Source organism: Pseudomyrmex gracilis, unplaced genomic scaffold (assembly GCF_002006095.1).
Source record: "Pseudomyrmex gracilis isolate BER0280 unplaced genomic scaffold, ASM200609v1 scaffold_1043, whole genome shotgun sequence".
NCBI classification, from domain to species: Eukaryota; Metazoa; Arthropoda; class Insecta; order Hymenoptera; family Formicidae; genus Pseudomyrmex; species Pseudomyrmex gracilis.
The window spans coordinates 13,423-34,109 of record NW_018021627.1 but is presented as its reverse complement, the minus strand read 5'-3'; the positions used below and the strand labels follow the sequence as shown (position 1 = coordinate 34,109).

The 20,687-nt window shown below is 39.3% G+C and overlaps 1 protein-coding gene across 1 annotated transcript in view; it reads left to right on the top strand.

Moving 5' to 3' along the window:
• The window catches only part of LOC109861797 (relaxin receptor 1-like), a gene marked incomplete at its 5' end in the record, with an annotated part of 11,402 nt that extends 1,251 nt beyond the window's left edge, over window positions 1–10,151 (top strand). Inside the window, 16 exon segments of the mRNA XM_020441610.1 lie at window positions 257–299; window positions 302–402; window positions 3,918–3,986; window positions 4,127–4,200; window positions 4,290–4,350; window positions 5,126–5,197; window positions 5,479–5,550; window positions 6,126–6,197; window positions 6,341–6,411; window positions 6,505–6,666; window positions 7,922–7,959; window positions 8,441–8,560; window positions 9,132–9,152; window positions 9,154–9,286; window positions 9,396–9,525; window positions 9,848–10,151. Of these exon segments, the coding sequence (XP_020297199.1) occupies window positions 257–299; window positions 302–402; window positions 3,918–3,986; window positions 4,127–4,200; window positions 4,290–4,350; window positions 5,126–5,197; window positions 5,479–5,550; window positions 6,126–6,197; window positions 6,341–6,411; window positions 6,505–6,666; window positions 7,922–7,959; window positions 8,441–8,560; window positions 9,132–9,152; window positions 9,154–9,286; window positions 9,396–9,525; window positions 9,848–10,151 (1,543 nt within the window).
• Window positions 10,152–20,687: the final 10,536 nt, after the last annotated feature.

The following is a 20,687-nucleotide window of genomic DNA, read 5'->3' as shown; positions in this document are numbered from 1 at the left end:
TAATTAGATCTCTTTTTCCATTTTTTTTATCTTGTTAGATTTAAATTAGATCTATTTAGATTTAATCCATTTTTTCCCGGGAACATATTTCAAGGTCATTGAAATCGGTGAACAGAACTACTTTGTATATAATTACCGTATTGTTTGTGTGTTTCTCTATTTTTTCCAAAACTATCAATATATATTTAATTGCAAATTTTTATAGCAATCTCAAGTAGGATAATTTGTAACACTGAAAACATAACGATTTACACAGAATTCTCACAAATAATAATATCAGCGAGATACAACCTGGTCATTTTTAACGGGACTGAATAGATTAGAAACTTTGCGACTAGATCAAAATAAAATAGTGACGGCGGATTTTTCTGACCTAGAAAACAGCACCACTGTGTACTTGATGTAAAGTATTGCATTATGTTGTATCAAGAGGCACGGTAGTACCTCGCGCCAAGTTCACGCGCAACAAAGTGGCGCTCGGACTGCGCGAGCATACCGTGCCTCTTATATACGTGAAATTCAGTAAATGAGAAAATAGGAAGTTTTTTACAAGACTATTTTTCAAGAACGACTGAACCGATTAATTTCGTTTTAGTCTCATTCGCTTCAGAATGAAACATTATAAAAAAAAGTATTCTTGCGTTTTGTGTGTTTGTGGCTTCTGAACGAAGATAATGAATAAGATGAAAAATAGACGTGTAAATCACGATTAAGAAACGTTTTCATCGTCGTGGGACACTCAGGAATGTGCATGTTCACATTTGTGCTACCAGATAGTGTTGTTTAACGAGCACGTTTTAAGAAAAAAGTTAGAGAAAGAAAGAAACATCAAGAAGCACGGTAGTGCCTCGCGTCAAATCCACGCGCGACAAATCACGCACAACAAAGGTTTTCTTTCTATTATTTTACAACCTATGTTAATTCGGTGATTGGAAAGTTCCCGAAAACGCGGTTTTATAACAAAGCTTATGAATAACGAATATACGCATTTGACTTATTTTAATATTCTACATTTAACGATACATAGTTCTTTTCGCAAATCGCGGATATCTCGAGAACCAGAAGAGATAACTTGAAACTAATTTTGCAGGTATTTTCAATCGACTACTCTACGATTTATGACAAAGAGTGAAAGTTAACAAATTAAATATTTCGAGAACGGTACAAGTTAGAGCAAAATGATTTTCGGATCTCGTTTTGTATTAGTTAGATGCAAAATACCAAGTAATAAAAGTTTAATAATTTTTATTATTTAAACATTTGATTGTTAAAAACAAAACCTAGAATGTTCAAACTGGGCTGGTATTTTGCAGTTTGATGTGCTGAGAATTATAGTGCAAACCGTTTTTCTTTATTTCCTTTAGTTTGTTAGTTATTAATTTTGCAACTAACTGTGATGCTATGTGGTTGCGACTTAAGGGTGATAACTTGTCGACGTTGGCGTAAGGGTTACGGTGGTAACTCATAAGTAATAGTAACTCGTTCGGAACAGTGGTTTTTTGATGATGTTAGTTACAACAAAATGGTGATACTGGTAACTTTACTCCCGAACTTCGACTCTCGAAGCATCGATTTTAACGTAAGCCGATTTACCGACGGTAGAAGATCTGGATAGTTTTAGGTTCTAGAGGAAAAAACGGCAGGACCGAGTAATAAAAAAATATATATACCTATATATAAATACTAATTAGATATATTCAGTTTAAATATAAAGTTCAGTTTAAATATAAAGTCAATATTGTATTTATAAAAAAATGGTTATCTTAGAAAAAATTAATAAATATGTTACTATTGTTGAGAAAAAACAGAATATAAAGAAACAATGGAAAAGAAAAAGAATTTGAAGAGAAAAAATAGTGCATCATCTATCTCACACGCACGTACATACAACCAAGTAAACTTATGTATATTAAAGTTTTTAGTTTACTATAATATAATAATGTATATACAAAAACTACAAATGTTTATATTCTTCTTTTAGAGAAACTAAAAAAAACTTAAAATATAAAGTGTGTGATACTCTAAGGAACAAAATATAAAGTGTGTGATGCTCTAAAAACTTACTTTTTCAAAAAAAAGTAAAAACAGGCGCCAAGTACACGCACAACACGTATTGTATTTAAATAAAATTATTTTTTTATTTATACTCCAAAAACTTCTTTCTCTATAACATCTGTTTTACAACATTTATATACTACAAAACATTCTTTCTCTAAAAACTTGTTTTACAAAAAAAAAGTGATATCACAAAGTAGCACCAAGTAAATTTTGTACATTATTATCTTAATCTAAGTATCTATAACTACTTTGTTAAGTTTTCGCGCGTTACGGAAAAAATTTTGAAAGAAAGAATTGTCTAGGCCTATTAAATTAACAAAAGGATTTGTAGTGAAACTAACAAGTAGACCCAACAAAACTTTACTTTCCGTGAAAAACAAAAAAAAAGAAAAAGAAAAAATTTTGTCAAAATAAAAAATATTTAATGCAAAAAAACTTGGCGCGGCTGCACCAAAAATTTATCTACAGACATATCTTACATGTGCACATGTAAGTATCAGACTGCCGTGCATATAAAAATTTCAGTTCATTATATTTGAGGTGCAGCGTCAAGTGCAGCCCTCAAATATAATGAACTGAAATTTTTATATGCACGGCAGTCTGATAACGAAAACTTAACAAAGTAGTTATGTATACTTAGATTAGGATAATAATGTACAAAATTTACTTGGTGTTACTTTGTGATATCACTGTTTTTGTAAAACAGGTTTTTAGAGAAAGAATGTTTTGTAGTATATAAATGTTGTAAAACAGATTTTATAGAGAAAGAAGTTTTTGGAGTATAAATAAAAAAATAATTTTATTTAAATACAATACGTGTTGTGCGTGTATTTGGCGCCTGTTTTTACCTTTTTTTGAAAAAGTAAGTTTTTAGAGTATCACACACTTTATATTTTGTTCCTTAGAGTATCACACACTTTATATTTTAAGTTTTTTTTAGTTTCTCTAAAAAAAGAATATAAACATTTGTAGTTTTTGTATGCCGTTTTTTCCTCTAGAACCTAAAACTATCCAGATCTTCTACCGTCGGTAAATCGGCTTACGTTAAAACCGGTGCTTCGAGAGTCGAAGTTCGGGAGTAAAGTTACCAGTATCACCATTTTGTTGTAACTAACATCATCAAAAAACCACTGTTCCGAGCGAGTTACCATTACTTATGAGTTACCACCGTAACCCTTACGCCAACGTCGACAAGTTATCACCCTTAAGTCGCAACCACATAGCATCACAGTTAGTTGCAATTTTATATACGTTAAATTACTCAGGAAATAATAAACAAAAATAAATGAAATAAAAATAAGCAAAATAAACTTTTAATCTATTATAATAAATATATGTAACGCGCGTTACGTACATATTGAAATTGAATATGTATTACACATATTTGTTCTCATTTTAAATCTTTAGATTCCGTTCTTTCTATATTCACACATTCTTATAACATTTTAGAGAAAAAAACCAAGAAACGTAATTAAAACCTACAGCTCAAAATTGCAGCTAATGATCAAATAATCTAATCCTTATAGATAAACCTGTTTATTATTTCCTGTCTCATCTATATGTATCCGGAAAATATTATAAAAATCTAGATCCGTTTATAAATAATTTCTGTGACACATAGTAATTTCGCGATAACTTGAAAAGAAAATTATATGTATATCAGCTACATTGCAATTATCGCACATTTTGCAGTTAATTGTGAATCTACAATCGTTTTGAAAGAAATGTTTTCCTCTATACGCGTGTTACGGCGCATTCATTTAGAAGATTAACCGTCAATGATTACTGATATAACGGCCTGTGAAACATTATTGCACCATTTGCACATATATTTAATAATCTGCTCTTTTTATTACCAGAAATCTCGCTGAGAACATATCAACGACGTCTGCCTTGAAACTGCTACGACTGCCGGCGTTGACAGAAATGTAAGCGTATAGGTATATTAAAATTCATTCGACCTGTGCACTGTAGGGTAGACTCGATTCCCGACACTGCACCATATCGGTTAGTAATAAAAACACAAAATAAATGTGTGCATTTCGAATGTTTCCAAGTCGCGTTTCAGAATATTGGACAGAAATTGCTTTGTGTCAATAACGGGAGACTTATTCGCCGGATGCCTCTTTGCAATCACTGTACGTACGTAAGTAGATTACAGAAGCGATTACTGTCATTGTTAATAAGATTCATGCGAGCTGTAACGGCGTAACGATGATTCAGGAATATAGAGGACAATAACATAAGCAACATCGACGAGCATGCGTTTCGAAATTTGCAACTTGTTGAGCTGTAAGTGTATAAATGTTAATGTGACTCGATTTCACGTTAACGGTATATATCAGTGTTTGGTTATTGTAATCACAGACTGTCGGGAGTAAATGCATTGCATTGCCTCGATGTTGATATTGCAACACATCATAAACCGTACAATCAGCCTCGAAATCCTTTTACTTGTCACGATTTTTTCTATAACTCGAATCAGTTAATACATATTAATTAATTTTTTTGTTATATTTTTTGTACAGAAAATTATAAGTTTGTGTACCCATATAAATAAATAGTAAAACCAAATTTAACCCTTTCCGTGGATAGACCTAAAAAATGACGACTAGTTGAACGACTGGTTGGTCTGTAAAACTCACGCGACTTTAAAATCGAATATCTCCGCGAAAAATCAATATCTTTTAAATTTTTAAAACTTAACTGTTTAAACAATTCTGTGTCAATAAAAAAAAACAAATTGTAAAAATTTCTAGTAGTTTTAAATATATAAACGTTTAAAAAAAAACTAATTTTAATTTTACTAGAGAAGCCAATACGCAATTTTTGTGTGGGTCTGAAAGACCATATTTATCCGTGAAGGATTAAATATCATATCAAAAAAAGCTGTTAAACTTATGCTATAATCTACAAGTAAATATATAACAATATAGTTAAAAAATGAAGAATTGTCTAAAGTAATAAATAGCAATTATCATATGTATACCGCATTTGATAAATTATCCGAAAATTGAACTCCGTTGATAAAAAAAAACGCGGTAAAATACATACAATTTTGTTCCAGCAACTTGGCCTACAACAAGGTAATCACAATACCGTCAAACGTGTTTCAACCCGTGAATAATCTGTCAAAGCTGTAAGTGTACAAGCATATTTCTGATGAAATATATAAACCGTGATAATCAGCTTAACAACTAAATACTTAGGGTACGTGCTTAAGGTGCAGTCGCCGGTACTTACCTACTGTTAAAAATTTTTCGCAAAAGTAAACTACGAAAACGTCACGTACCCGCAAGCAACCGGTTTTAATTATAATTCTAGCTCGCATGTGTACATGCGTGTCGACTGGAGAATTTGTTGAAAATAAAACTTCTTGGGCCTCGGTAAAGTATATTGATACAATCTTTGTACTTTCAGATTAATCGGTTATAATCCTGTCGCCGAATTACCAATAACGCTCTTTAATCCACTGAGCAATCTTCACTCTTTGTGAGTGATATTTTTTTATTTCTGATAGAAGCACGTAATTTACTACCAGAGATGCCAGTTTGCGGACGCTAGCAACATGCAACAGCAAGTGGAGGGGATACGCACACAAGCAGGCAGCCACTCGCCGAAGCGCTGAGCGCACACGTACACGGCTGTTTGCCTGTGTGCGTTTCGTCTATGAATCCTCTCTACTTGCTGAGCATGCTGCTAGCGTCCGCAAACTGGCATCTCTGCTTACTACTATGTTTCTCTTTCTATCTTCAATTCAACACGAAAATATATAAACAGCAGCAGTTTTCTACTTGATTTCACACTTTATCGCTCTTTCAATCTTGTAGTTTTCAATTTGTATTTATGACACAATAAATTAAATATTATTTTATAGATTTTCAAATTTTTTGAAATTTAATTTTCGAATTATAATTTGATTTAAAGTTATACCTTAAATACTTTGTTTCTAGACACTCATACTATTTCTCTTATTGATAGTTGAATACTAATTGTAAAAGAGCCATATACGATTTATATTTGCTAATATTATTTACTTTTATCTTTTATAATACGATGAATTTCAGAGGCGTTGAAGATATAAATATGAACAATGTGGACAAAAGTGTATTCGATATTCTCGTAAACCTTGATTTTATGTATGTATAATTATTTTAACATAAACCTACAAGTATTTTAACATAACCACATAATCAAGTCTTGTTTTTTAAATAAAGAAACACCTACACGAGAGAAAAAAAGAAAAACCATAACGATGCTTAAAACTCTCTCTCTGTTTTAGATACTTTAAAAAATTTTACTATTGTATGACGTATGCACCAAAAGTGAAAAACTGCAGCCCTACTAGGGATGGTGAGACATAACCATTAATTTGACAAAACGTTTACTTAAATCACTCTTGAACTGAGGAATACAATGCTATTCTTTTTTTTTCTTTTTTTCAAGGTGTATCGTCGATGTCTCATTTACTAGGAAAATATTTATTAAGGGGTGCCGTTTGGAAAAACATATCTTGTCTTACTTGTCTTGGCAATGTTCTTGTTCTTTGGGGAAAATTCATCGCTAAAGAGAATCATGTTTTAAGTATCATGATTAAAAATCTTGCAGGTAAATGAACGTTTTTAATTATTATAACAGAGTTGTAAAAACTTACATTTGTACAAAAATGTAAATTTTCAATATCTATAAAGTTTTGAGAAAATTTACTAAAATTTTGTGTAAATCTGGAAAACTAAGCACAATAGTTGCAAATTGCTGAGCGTTGTTTTAGATATCAAAACACACACACATACACGTACGCGCGTAAGATATGCTACGCTATGAATACAAGATTACGCCGGTATAAATAATATAATAATAAATGATTTGTAGTACACAAAATCACGAAGTGCACGCGAGTTATTATCGTTGCGGTTTCCAACAAAGCGCAACATGATAATCGATCGGGTATATATTAAAGAGGTTTGGGACGTTTTTCAAAAACGACAAAAGTGTTTAAAACTTTAGAATCTTGTTTTTAGTCATAAAATAAAATTTTCCAATTTTTTTCAATATTTGTTTCCATGGAAAGTTCTGAGAAAATTGTTGATGAAAACTCGATAATTTCAGATTTTTAACATGGGTTCTTATGGGACTCATATTTTAACTGATAAAAAAAGTAAGGTGAAAATGACACGGGTATTTGAAAAAATTTGTACTGGTAGATTAACAATTTAGGAATCACTGTGCAAAAGATGAAAGCATCTTTCCATGCAATTAAAGACGTAAATAATTGTTAAAACATCAAAATCGACGATTCTAAGATGCATGACAAAAACGTGACAACAGTGCAATCAGCTGGTCATTTACTATATAGAGTACTGTTCAGCAGAACAAGCTGCCTTATAGCACTCGAACGTGATTGGCTCTTTACTTTTAGAACCAACAAATCAACATAGAGTGTTACTACCTTCTTCTACAATATTTTGAAGTAATAACGAGTTTGTACACTTCAAATATTTCATGTTATTAGCCATGTGTTTCAAATTTATTATTTAATTTCCATCTACTGGATATTCCTCTTTTAAAGCTTTACTAGAACTACTAGACATTGTTTTGTTTCTTTTTCCAATTTCTGAACATTTTACTTTGTGTTCATATTGTTTTTTTGTCACAAATTTGTTCTTTCATCTATAACGTGCCATATTCAAGGTTATACGCATACTTATAAATTTTGCGTTGTTGCCAAATGTAAATTATACAAATGTCGATAAAGTAGGTATCATCTGATTCCCCTTTTCCTCCTGATTAACAGTCTCAAACCTTCTTAATGTTAGCCTCATTGTAAATCACACGGCGATATAGTCACGTAATCTTTTTACAGTGTCCGACATGTTGATGGGAATATATCTTTTCATAATCGCCCGGTAAAAAATTTTTTATATATATTAAACTTAATAAATAAACAGTCTATGGAGCCGTTGCGCAGGATGTCTTGCGGAAAATATGTCTTATATGTGTGTGCACATATAAGTAAATTCACGTTTTTCACGTGTTTTTTCGAATTGAAATTTCAATTCATTTTTATATATACTTATACACAAATTAGAATTATTATATCTAATTATCCAAATTTATATGCCGAATATGTCCATACAATTTTATACACGGAGAATTTCTTTTTTTAAGCGAATGGCTTCAGAGATATTCCATATCAAATTACAAAATAACTCTATTAGTATCATGTTAGATACAAAAAATTATATAAAACTATATTTTTACTATATTTTTAAAAAATTTTTGATATATAATCATATATACTTATACACAAATTAAAATTATTGTATCTAATTATACAAATTTATATGCTGAATATGTCCATACAATTTTATACATGGAAAAGTTTTTACCGGGCGCCGTAGAAGACGCAAGGTCTCGCGATAACTACAAACAGGAAGCGAGTGCGTGGATGTCCTCGTAGTCTTGCACGCTTTTAGGAGTGTTGGCGATGGTGTCATCGGAGGTACACACATTAACACCTTGCTATTATAAAAATTCACTATAATTTTCAATTCGTAACGTGCAATTTCTCTTTAACGGTATTTATAATGACCTGCTACGTTACCCCGCTCAACAAAATCTGGACACTGACAAAAAATCGATATGCTAACGATTTAGCCAGTGTCAGCTTCAGTTTTTTACATGTAATTAATTATTTTTTCTATATCGTTAGTCAAATATAATTGATCTTTCAGAAAGAATTTGAATATATTAAAAACTTCTATAAAGTTATAGAAATTAATTTTTTCGAAAATTGTTTATAATAATATAGAATTATTAAATTATATAAAAACTTATTAAGATTATATATTTGTTTTAATTATTAAATTATATTATTAAATTATTAAATTATAAATTGTTTATAATAATAAAATTTCATTCTAAAATGTCTTTCTGAAATATTTATAATACTTGTTAATAAATCCCTAATTTTCTAATTTATCAAAATAATGATATGTAGTAGTATCATTAAGCATGAAATAGAGTTGAAGTATTGAAAATCTAAGAGAACTAATCTTAAATTACTTAATAAGGTTTCCGTATTCATCCTCCCCTTCATTTATGTCTGTGGAGCGATATATTATGATCGCAAATCCTTTAAGATGTCATCCTATTATAACATCTCAAGTTGCAGCTTTGTCGATGATCGTTATCTGGATTATCGGACTTTTCTTTGCTCTTGTGCCAGGTTTGTTTCCGTAAAAAAAGATTTCGTTTAATCTACTTTCTAATACTTGCCTATTTTCTTTGTTATTTGAAGAATCTTTATCTTGATCAATTTTTTCTGAATTTAAAAGTTATCTACTGGAGAAGCAGCACGAAATTTTATGGTGTCAACAGGATGTGCTTTCCTCTGCACATAGATGATCCATACCTGATAGGCTGGAAATATTCAGCGTTTATCTTTCTGGGAGTTAATTTCTTCGGGTAAATTACAATTAGACATATATCTGTAACAATATTGAAGCAATTGCCATACATGACATAGCAAGATCATTATCCTTGATTACGCGCAATGATAAACTCTTTTGTAAGCAATAGAAGAAAATAGTGAGTAGCAGAAGCGGTTTTATATCCAATTATTGATTCTTGGATTTTCGAATAAGTTTCAATCAAGAAAATAGAGAGTACAGCCAATCAAAGAATTTAATCAACTTCTACCACGATTTCAATCCAATAGATGCTTGTTGCGATGATTGCTCCGATATTACATCAGGAAAAGAGAGGCTATCATTACGCTTATTTGCAGATTTATGATTATCGGTTACGTTTACGCTGCCATGTTTGCTAGTATCTGGAGAACGCGCCACGCTACGCCGCTCTTTGTCGGCGATTCCGAATTCGCTTTCAGGTTCTTCCTAATCGTGTTGACAGACGCGGCATGTTGGGTACATATTATAACACTGAAAATCCTTGCAATGACGAAATATCCCGTACCACGTAAGCATAAATACACTGTAATGCGAGTTTTACTGATTTGTCTCGTTTACGATATTGCTGGTTATAGAGTAAATGTCCTGACAGTGTCTCAGTTACTGGTAATTCGATTTTAAATTCTTTTTTGAATATAAATATGATTGAATATAAATTGATTATTATAAATTATATTATATGTTATTTTATGTGTGTGTATTCAATTTTACTCGAATTTTTCAGAAATTTATTTGTAAGTATATTTTATTAGAATATATAAAAAATCTAAATCTTTTAATTAAAAAAAATACTTAAAATGTTAAATTTTTGTCCATTTTCGAGTTATGTCCAGTTTTAATAATAAAAATTAAAAATGTAATAACGAAAATGAGAAAAAGATTATAAATTAAAATTAACAGAAATCAGTCATTTGACTGTTTTTATCTACTAATAGATTTAAAAGTGAGTTAAAAAGTAAACTATTAGATAAATTATTTAAACTTACTATATTATATAATTATTAATGTCAGTAATATATTCATGGTTTTTGTTGCTGTTTCAATATATGTTGTCAACGGTTGGTGGTTTGGTGCAGTTGTGGCTCAGAGGACCATTTAAGTTAGTCCATACGCCATTCTGTGTCTCATAGTTCATAGTTAGGAGCGCAGCTCCAATAATAATTGTAGAGTAAGTTGTATATAAAAGGGGGGGTTGTGCAGTATTCTTCTACCACGCGATACACGGCCGTCTTTCACAGTAGGCGTGCCTATCTGTGTCGGGCTCGTGCTCAAGATGTTATGACTTATGATCGCCTTGTGGGAGAGGGATTAATTCGGGATTACATCCGAATTAATTTTTTGAAGGCTCGATTTAGTTCGCCGATCAACCAGTGAACTCGGTTAAAAGGAACCGGTCCGGAAAAAATCCTTAGGTGATAGGCGGATTCGAACCCGAGACCTTCGGGTTTGCAGTATATGTTGTATGTCAACAGTATTATGAATATGAATCATAAAGAAGCGAACGTAACACTGATATAAGTTAAGGGCCTTCTACAATGAGATATTAGTAATAAATCAGAAGTCAGAAGCAAGAAATTGACCAATTACAGAAGAATAACCGATTGTGATTAGTCAATTTCTTGCTTCTGACTTCTGATTTATTACTAATATTTTATTGTAAAAGGCCCTTTACGTTCGCGCTATCACCGCTATTGCGTTATTTTATCTTTGTTTTATGTCTGATGAGCGATAAAGACAGAATGATAACAATATCGGAGATAGCGCACTTCCAAAACGTAGTTATAATATCTAAATTTCTTTGCTGTCTGTCAATAAGTCTGCGTATCAAATTTTCAAGTGTATCTACATCGATATATTTTATCAAGTTAATATTTTTGAGACAATAAGTAAAAAACTTGATTTGTTTCACATACATTGAAATATACATTATAATTAAGTATTTATGCCATTTTTAAGTATATAATTAATAAAATAACTTATATAATAACATATATAATAAAATTAACATATATAATTAATAAAATAATACGTATAATAACATATATAATAAAATAATATATATAATTAATAAAATGCTTTTTAAAGCATTTGTTATTTAACTTCAGCTTCACTTAATTTATTGTACATATAGCACATTAAATTAATTTAAATGTATATTAATTCTTTAGTGTGCAAGACGCGGGTTTCTCAGACTCACTTAAAAATTTATCAAACCGATGTTTCTTTCTATCAGGTATTAGTTTACTGCAACATCTGAAGATCCTGAAAAAAAGATCCTTAAATAACGGTAGGTCATTGACAGCGTCATTTGTTCGATAACTTTGCAAATATTTAATTGTGAATTGTGAAAAGGATCTGAAAAACCTAGGTTTAAACAAGGTCATGACGTTAGCATTTCGAAAAGTAAAATTTCAACGAAATATATATATAGGGTCTTACGAGAGCTGATCGCAGGATGTTTGTGCAGAAATATGCATGTATATACAAGGTGTCCCAGAATTGGTGTAACATCTATCGTAGATAGGGTAAAAGAAGTAAAACTAAGTCGATAAGTCCTATACCATTTTGCTAGATTCGCAATAGTTACCGAAATCTTAATTAACAAAGATCCACGAATAAGCGTGCATCGGGCTGTCTCACTCCACAATCCGTGCAGGCTGCGTGCAATGGCCGAGAATGGCCCCCGCCATTCCCTTCCTGCAGCCTGCGTTTGTTCTGGATAACCATCATTCCACGACCTCTTTTCAAAAAGAAAAAAAAGCCGAGAGAAAAGGCGCATCAAACAACTCATCTCCGCGCGTACCCGCGTTTTTCGTATCGCTGGGAGACGAGTCCCCAGCAGCTTCCAATTTATATTTGAGGGCGTAGATTCTTACGCGCTTTTTCGGCCTCTTCTTTTGTTGTCATGACCTTCTCACAAAAAGCGAGGAAGGCCCGCCAACATTCTCATTCTTCCGTCATCCTCCTAACCACAGATGACAGACTCAGATCGGGGCTCATCGTCGCTATAAGCCTAATTCTTTCTATCAGCCACGCAGGGCAATCCGCCAGAGTGTGCTGAGCGGTGTCCACCTCCACCTCCCCACAGTGACTGCAAAGAAGGGTCGGCGACTCGCCTATACGATGTAAAAAGGCATTAAACACTCCGTGGCCAGAAATGACCTGCGCGGCCCTGAAAGTCAAGATGGCTTTCCGGCACATTAGCCACCTGTCCAACACTAGCTCGAAGGCCTCTCGGACTCTCTTTCCCGCACGAGATGCATCACGTAGACGCATCCGCCATTTATCCACCGCGTCTCGTTCAATCTGCCTCCTAATCTCTAGAAGATCAGCAAGGTCCATTGGGTCTCCTGTTTCAGTAATCCGTCGCAAGGACTCGAATATTTTCGCCTGCCGCCACGCCATTAGCTCGATTGGCATAACTCGTGCCAAAACTCTTACAGCCTCACCAGATACTGTGCGATATGCACAGACAATCCTGGCTGCAATTAGTCTCTGCACTTCAGCCAGAGGGACAGCTCTCCTACCTATTTGCATTTCTCTGTGCCAGATAGGAGCCTCGTATAGGAGCACAGAATGAACCACCGCAGTGTATAAGTGTCTAGTTCAAGTGCGCGGGTCTCTCAAATTAGGCATTAGTCCAGATAGGGCATTAGCCATTCCGCTAGCTTTGTCCGACGTGCGACGGAAGTGTTCAATAAACTTCCATCGATCGTCGATCCACAGTCCCAGGTATTTCATACATGGCCGAGACGTCACCCATGTATGATCTACCATGACCTTTACAAGTGGAAGATTCTTACGATGGCCTAAAGGTCTAAAGGCCACCATCTCAGTTTTCTTCGGGGCCAGCTCGAGTCCCAGCCTGGCCATTCGTTGCACCACCATCGCTACCGCAATAGATGCTCTTCTTGCAGCCTGTTCACCTGTCTCTCCGCCCGCCAGAACAAGGGTGTCATCCGCATAGCATACAAGGGAGCATCCCTCTGGGAGACCCCCCGCAGCATCACGTCAAACCCCAAGTTCCATAATAGCGGGCCAAGAACAGAGCCCTGCGGGACTCCGCACGTCATTTGACGCGTTCTCATGCGTCCATCCGCACAGGGGAAGATTACCTCCCTACTGTTGAGGTACGCGTCCAACACCGAGCGCAGGTATATGGGGAAACTCCACGCCCGTACAGCACGCCGAATGCCCCCCCCCCCCACGCTAGGGTGTTGAACGCGTTTCTCACATCCAGACTAACGGCGACACACACCTCCCCTTCACAGGTATGGCTCTCAGCTATTGTTCTCACCCTGGCCACCGCATCACAGGTGGATAATCCAGTACGGAAACCGTACTGGAACGGTGACAGTCCACCATCATGGGAGATGTGTTCCTCCATGCGATTCGCGATTACTCGCTCGAATAACTTGCTCAGGTCGTTCAGGAAGAAAAAAGCCTGTAGGACGCCCAGGCACCCGGCGTTGCAACCAACACCAGCCTTGCCCTTTTCCAGAAAGATGGAAACACACTCTTTCTTAAACAGTTGCCGAAGCACCTGAGTATTAGTGACAGCGCTACCGCCAACATCCGAGTCCAAACCGTGTTTGTAAGGCCATCCGGGCCAGGGGCTGTACGCCGGCCAGCCATCTTTCTCACCGCAGCCGTTAGCTCACGTTCAGTAATCTCATATTCCCTCCTCCAGGGAATACGCGTGGGTAGCTTCGGGCTGTTCTTTTCATGCACCGGAAATAGAGTGTTAACCACTTCTAAAAGTTCCGGTACTCCCATACTCTCAGTGTTCGAAGGGCCCGACGTACGCAGGCGCGACAAAACTATCCTATAAAGTGTTCCCCAGAGGTCGTCATCCACTGTGGATATTAATTTGTTCCACGCGGCCTTTTTGGCGGCAACTATTAATCCGCGCAGTTCGCGCTGTGACGTACAAAGCGAAATCCTCAAGGCTTCAAGGGCCTCAGGTTCAACGCACTCTTTTAGCTTGGCCCTAGTGTAGCGCCTCCTCCACATCAGAAACTTAGCCCGCACCCCAGCAATCCTAGGGAACTACCAGTAAGCAGGCTTACGTGCTAGCACCCCACGCACTCGCGGCATTGATGCATCACATGCTTCAACTACCTTCTGCGCAAGCTCCAGAACAACTGGATCACTCTACTTGGCCCCTATCAAAGTCGCGTCAAAGGCGTCAGTGTTCCTTCTGTCACTATTCCACCTAGTAAACCACACGCGACGAGTGGTCAGTGTTCCACCACTTCTGTTCCTTATACAAAAGGAAATATAGCGGTGATTTGACAAGGATTCTTCCCGTAGAACCCCCCAATCAGACACCGTCAAGGTCATCGTCGCGGATGCCCAGAACAGGTCCACTATAGAACTACCTTGGGGACGTATACATGTAGCCGCCTTTCCTCGGTTCAGTAAGTGCAGGCCATGTTGAGTCGCCCACCTGCTCAGCAGCAGGCCTCTTCGGCTGGTACAGGAAGATCCCCAGGCAGCCGACTTGGCGTTGAAATCGCCAAGGACTAACACAGGGTCACCCCTTGCCCGCCTAATGCTGTCACCCAGCGCCTCAAGCGACGCCTCAAAGTCCTGGGTAAGGACGTTAGGGGAGAAGTAGCAGCTATACACTGCTACCTGTCCCCACCTCACCCCCACATATCCATGGCCGCGGTCAATCACCTGTCGCACATTTAGCCCTTCTGGCTGTGTGCACCAGGTGATCGCCGCGTCACCATCTAAGTCCCCAGACCGGAGAATCCGTGATTCGCCATGGCTCAGACGCCATCAGCGTCGCTCTTCTTTCGCGCATAGTCTGGATGGCCAGATCCTGCGCTGGTCCACTTCTGTTAACGTTGATTTGGACTATCCGCGCCATGATCAATGTCAATCTCCATCATCCCCTTCTCGTTAGGGGTTTCTGCTGTCCTCCGCACAGCGGTATCTTTAGGGGTGGGAGTCTTACCAGCCATAAGGCCACCTCTCCCGCTCATCTTTGACCGGCACGCCAATCTTCCAGCCGTGTCCAGACCGGAATACAGTGGGCAGCATTTGTGCAATCATGCGCCACGTGGCCCAGTCCACCGCATCGATAACATGACGCGCTATAGTCCTTCTTGCTAGGGCACACTGCCCGGACATGGCCAAACTCCATGTACTTGAAGCATTGGAGTCGTCTGCCCGGAAGCAGCGTGACCCTTGCACTAGTCCAACCCACTCGGAGTCTACCCACCGTGGCCGCCTTCTTAGCAATGGGAAATGGGCATTTCACCCATATGATCCCCGTGCCGCCCCTGCTTTCCCTCAGCGGGCCCGTGCGAATATCATCCGCTGTGCACGGACCAAAAACTCCAGAGGCAAATGCTGCCTTGATCTCGTATGCCTCCGTGCATACATCCAGGTCAGACAGCCGCAATTCTCCCTGCTGAACGGGGCAGGTTACCGCTGCCGTTCCCTCCAGAACAGGGGCTAAGGCTTCAGCTAGGCGTTTAGCCTTATCCGCGCCCTCTGGTTCAGGAACTTCTACCAATATGCCACCACCGATGTCGACAAACACGGGTGTCCGTAATCCCTAGATCTTGCAGGGAAACATTCTCCTTGGTTTTTTTCATGATATCTGTATACGTTACAGAATCCTCCTTGCCCTGCATCCGGCGAATGGCTACCGCTGCAGTTCTTCGGCGATGTCTTCTACGTGCACTTTTGGTGAGGATAGGCTCGCCCTCTGGGCGTCGCCACCTCACCATCCTCTGTTATCGCTGTAAAGGGGGAGGCGGAAGTCGAGACCCTTGTTGTCCATCTCCCCTTTCTCTCTCTCTCTTTCTCTCTCTCTCTCTCTCTCTCTCTCTCTCTGCATCATCTTTTTCTCTCTCTTTTAGAACCGCAGGGTTCTTACGGGTGCTTCCGCTCGCTTTGCTCGCACCCAGCTTACGAGAGAGGGCGCTGCCCTTCTTGACGATAGTGGCCCAATCCTGTTTAACTGCCGCGTCACCGTGTCCCGGCCTCGCCTCCGCCGCAGGAGTGGCAAACTGTCGAGTCTGAGTCCTTGGGCGGGAATCAGCTGTCTCTTTTCTGTTTGGGTCAAGGATGTCCATAATTTGGCGGAGCATATTCTCCAACCCAAGTACTTCTCTCTCAAGCGCTGAGATTCGCGACCCCATATCAGGGGCAGTTCTATCGCGTTCAGCCTCTTTATGTTCAGCGGACCTCCCTCCGCTCTTTGCCAGCTGGTAGTTTGCCGGCAGTGGCACAGTACCAGGTGGGAGTGACGTCACAGATGTGATGATCGGGGCAGGATCTACCTGTACTGCACTCTCCTTAACTCTCTTACGCTGGGGAAGAGGGGGAGCAGCTTGTAGCTCCCTCTTGGCTCACCTTAGCTCTTCCTCCAGCGCTTTCTTCTCTCTAATGAGAGAGACATTATCATTAGTGAGCTCGAGGTTGCGCTCTTTCAGCCGCTCTGAGCTACCCAACCCAGTCGCAGCCTCTCGCTCTCCAACTTCCGTTGCTGCCCTCTTCACTGAGCGAGCTATAGCCTTAAACAGCTTTATATAGCCGCCTTTAAGGTTGCCGCTCTTCAGCGTATGCTTTTCAAGAGACTCCATAGCTGTCATTACATGTGCAGCTATTTGAGGGCCTGTGAAGGGGGTGAAATCCTCCACCTCAGAGAATTGATTCTCCTCCTCACTGCCTGTGCTAAGGCCTAATCTGCGAGCAACCTCAGTCTTCCGCTGTTCTTTAGATTTCGGCTTCTTTGCCTTGGCTTTCGTTCCTCCGGTGGAAGTCGAGGAGTCGTGGTCACCGTACATCTTAGGCCGTTTAAATACCGCCGATCTACCTATTATAGGACGACTGCCGCCCGGGGTTTGGCCAGTAAGTCTCTCGTCAGCCTTGTCATCCATATCCGTCTGAAGACCTACGCCACTCAGCGTATCATCGTCTGATGATAAAATAATGCTCATCGACGGATTGAGCGTTGGCATCGCAGAGGTCATATCCGATGACCTAGATGGAGGAGATCCAGGAGAATCTCCCTGACATTTCCTGTCACCCTTATCTGCAGTAGCTTCAGAGAGAGACTGCGTCGCCTGCATCGCACGGCGCAGCCAACCTTTCATAGGATAACGACGGTACAAGGGCAGGATCGGAACCCTCGAGCCGCCGGGACCTGAACGTCCGTTCACTCCGGTAATGCTTCTGTCTTTTTCTCGTGCCCCATCATAATTATTTATAGGGTGGTTTAATTTCGGAGTTTTCCTTCTCCTAGGACGGTTCCTGGCCAAAGGTAACGAGCCCGTCCTGCCTGGGTTTGTATTCAGGGTTGTCCTTCCCCTAGTCCAGTGGCCGACTCGAAAGCGCCTCTCGGAGCTGGACGCCCCGGATTTTTAGTCAGGGTTTACTCCACTAGTCCGATTGCGCCGTGGCTGACGGAGTCGGACGCCCCGGATTTGCAGACAAGGTTTTCTCCCCTATCCCAGTTGCACCGGCATGAAGTGCTAAGCGAGGCTGGGAGCCCCCAGTTTTTGTTCGAGGTTTTCCTTCCTCTATTTCCTCTCTTAGTACAGAAACTCCACGAGGGCCTTCCTGGCATGGGTGACTCTGCCAGGGAATCAAAGGATTCCCCGCCAGTATAGCCCCTCGCTTCACCGCTCCTAAGCCCGGACACCACGACAAGGTGGAGGAAAATTGCCCGGGAAAAAGTGATACAGGCCTCATCTCCATCTATAGAAAGAGGCCTCCATCCCGAGGTCTCCCCCTATTTTCCTACGCCGAGAAGAGACCCTAACATACACTACTTCAATCCCCGGAACACGTTTCCAGGGATATGGTAGGCACACGCGTGCTGCATCACGGTAATTTATAGTGAAGCGATGCAGTGCTCTCACTCAGCGAACGCCTGTATTGATAGCCAGACCGCCCATGTCCCGTGCGTCACCCGACGTGTGCCCCTGACACCACCGTGCGCCTCGTCCTCCTGCGCGATGTCCCCGGCACACGGCGAGACCTCCATCCCCCGGCGAGGTAAGAGATGGAGGGCCAGCAATCCCGGGCGCTTCCAGTGGCTCCACCAAACTACCGGGGACCGGCAACAACACAGGGGGAAACAAGCCCAAACCACCGGACAAGCTACGCTAGAAGTTCGGAAACATTTCGCCATGCTGCAAGATGTCTCCGGCCGCGGGCCGTTCTCCGATTGTTTATACAGGGTGAGACGGATCCCTGTCGTGGTCACAATACCCTTCCAGACCGGTCTTTCCGGTTCTCGTGATCTCTATCCGTGTCCCTGCTTCCGAGTTTTTATACAGGGAGAAGCAGACCCCTGTTAGAGAATGTGTGGCATCGTGTTCTCCCCGCATGTTCGGGTGGGAGAACAAGTGCCTATCCACTCTCCCCTACCCGTATCGCATCTCCGAGTTTTAGACTAGGGGGAGTGCGCACCCCTGTTGGCCGGTGTGTGACGTCGGAGTCCCATGTTCCGGGATATCCGCATCTATCCACCTCCACTACCCGTGTCCCCGCCTCCGAGTTTTTATACGAGGGGGAAGGCGAACCCTTGTTTACTGAGGAAACGCTGCTGAAAGGCCCTCCGAGAACCGGTAGGATCCCGCAACAACGTCCCCCCGTTTTTCGCGTTTAAGTCTATATCCCTCCCAAGTTCTAATCGCGTCGCAACTTACCCGTCCCCCTGGGACCTCCTATTTCTTTTAGCATGGGGGAGATCGATCCCTGTGCCCATCCCAACCGCGACCTTCGAATTTTCCAGAGGAAGGTTCGACCTCTGTTGGGAGATGTGTGGTTTCCTGGCTATTACCACGTGACCTTGGATTTGACCTTGACCTTGACCTTCAAGATCATTTCAAGATCAAGTCGTTTTTTTTTAAACGGAACTCCATATTTTTGACGTCGGAAATAGAAAGAGCAAGAAATTTTACGTTTGGGTATGACCTCCATTAACCCCCTCCCTTAATCTTGTAGTCAACGGCAAGGTCAATAAACAGCCGTTTAAGGCAAGATAGGGAAGAAACTCAGCCGGTTAAGGCAAGGTAGAGAAAGAATCCAGACATTGCCTCTATCTATCTTGTTTATTGTTTGACTTTGCTCTTGACTACAAGGTCAAGGGAAGGGGTTAGTGAAGGTCATATCCGAACGTAAAATTTCCTGCTCTTTCTATTTCCGACGTCAAAAATATGAAGTTCTATTTAAAAAACGACTTGACCTTGAAATAACCTTGAAGGTCAAAGTCAAGGTCAAATCCAAGGTTACGTGGTAATAGCCAGGAAAAAGTCCTACAACTTTTGTCTGAAATGTTTTTCTGTTCGACTCTTAGAGTTTTCGAATTATTTTGCTGTACCGGGACTTTTTGAACACCCTGTATGTATATATATATATATATATATATATGCATTCACGTGTAAATTTAACATATGAATTTCTATCTTATTTTTAGCAAAACGCGCAGGTCGATCACGATCCATAATGATGAACCCGAAAAGTCTATCGCTTATTTCCAATCGCTTAATACTAACCTTATTGTAACTACGAAAATTTTACGCGCGCTTCGGATCACATGGCTTACGCATAATTAAGCATTGCAGAACACATGATCTATTAAACAAAAACAAAAAAAAATTACAAAATAACTACTATCGCAATGGAAACTGAATGGGAATCCGAATAAAAGTGACAATTTCATCGATTATTTTATTGTCGAGAAATGAACGGTGCTCATTTTGAACAGCTACTTCAATAGGTAAGTTGCTTCTAGTCCTGATAAAGTTCGCTTTTAGTAAGATTTTTACGATTTTTTGATACTTGATTTTTTTCGAACTTTGACACAGAATAACTCCTGAACGACTCAATGTATCAACTTTTGATTTGAAGCAAAAGGTTTTTTTTCTTATGCATTTTCAAATGATATATACCACAATAGAAAGAGTTTTAGAATATAAAGAGTTATATTTAAAAATTTTGAGGAGACTCCCTAGGAAGTCTCCTTGAGAGATGGCAACATCTGCATCCCCCTTAAAAGAATAGTTCATCGAAACGATTGACTACGTATTTTGTGATTTTTCACAACTTCGAACTATTTTCAAAATATAAAGGTGTTTCCAAACTTTATGGACACCCTGTATATACATATATACACAGTTTGTCCGG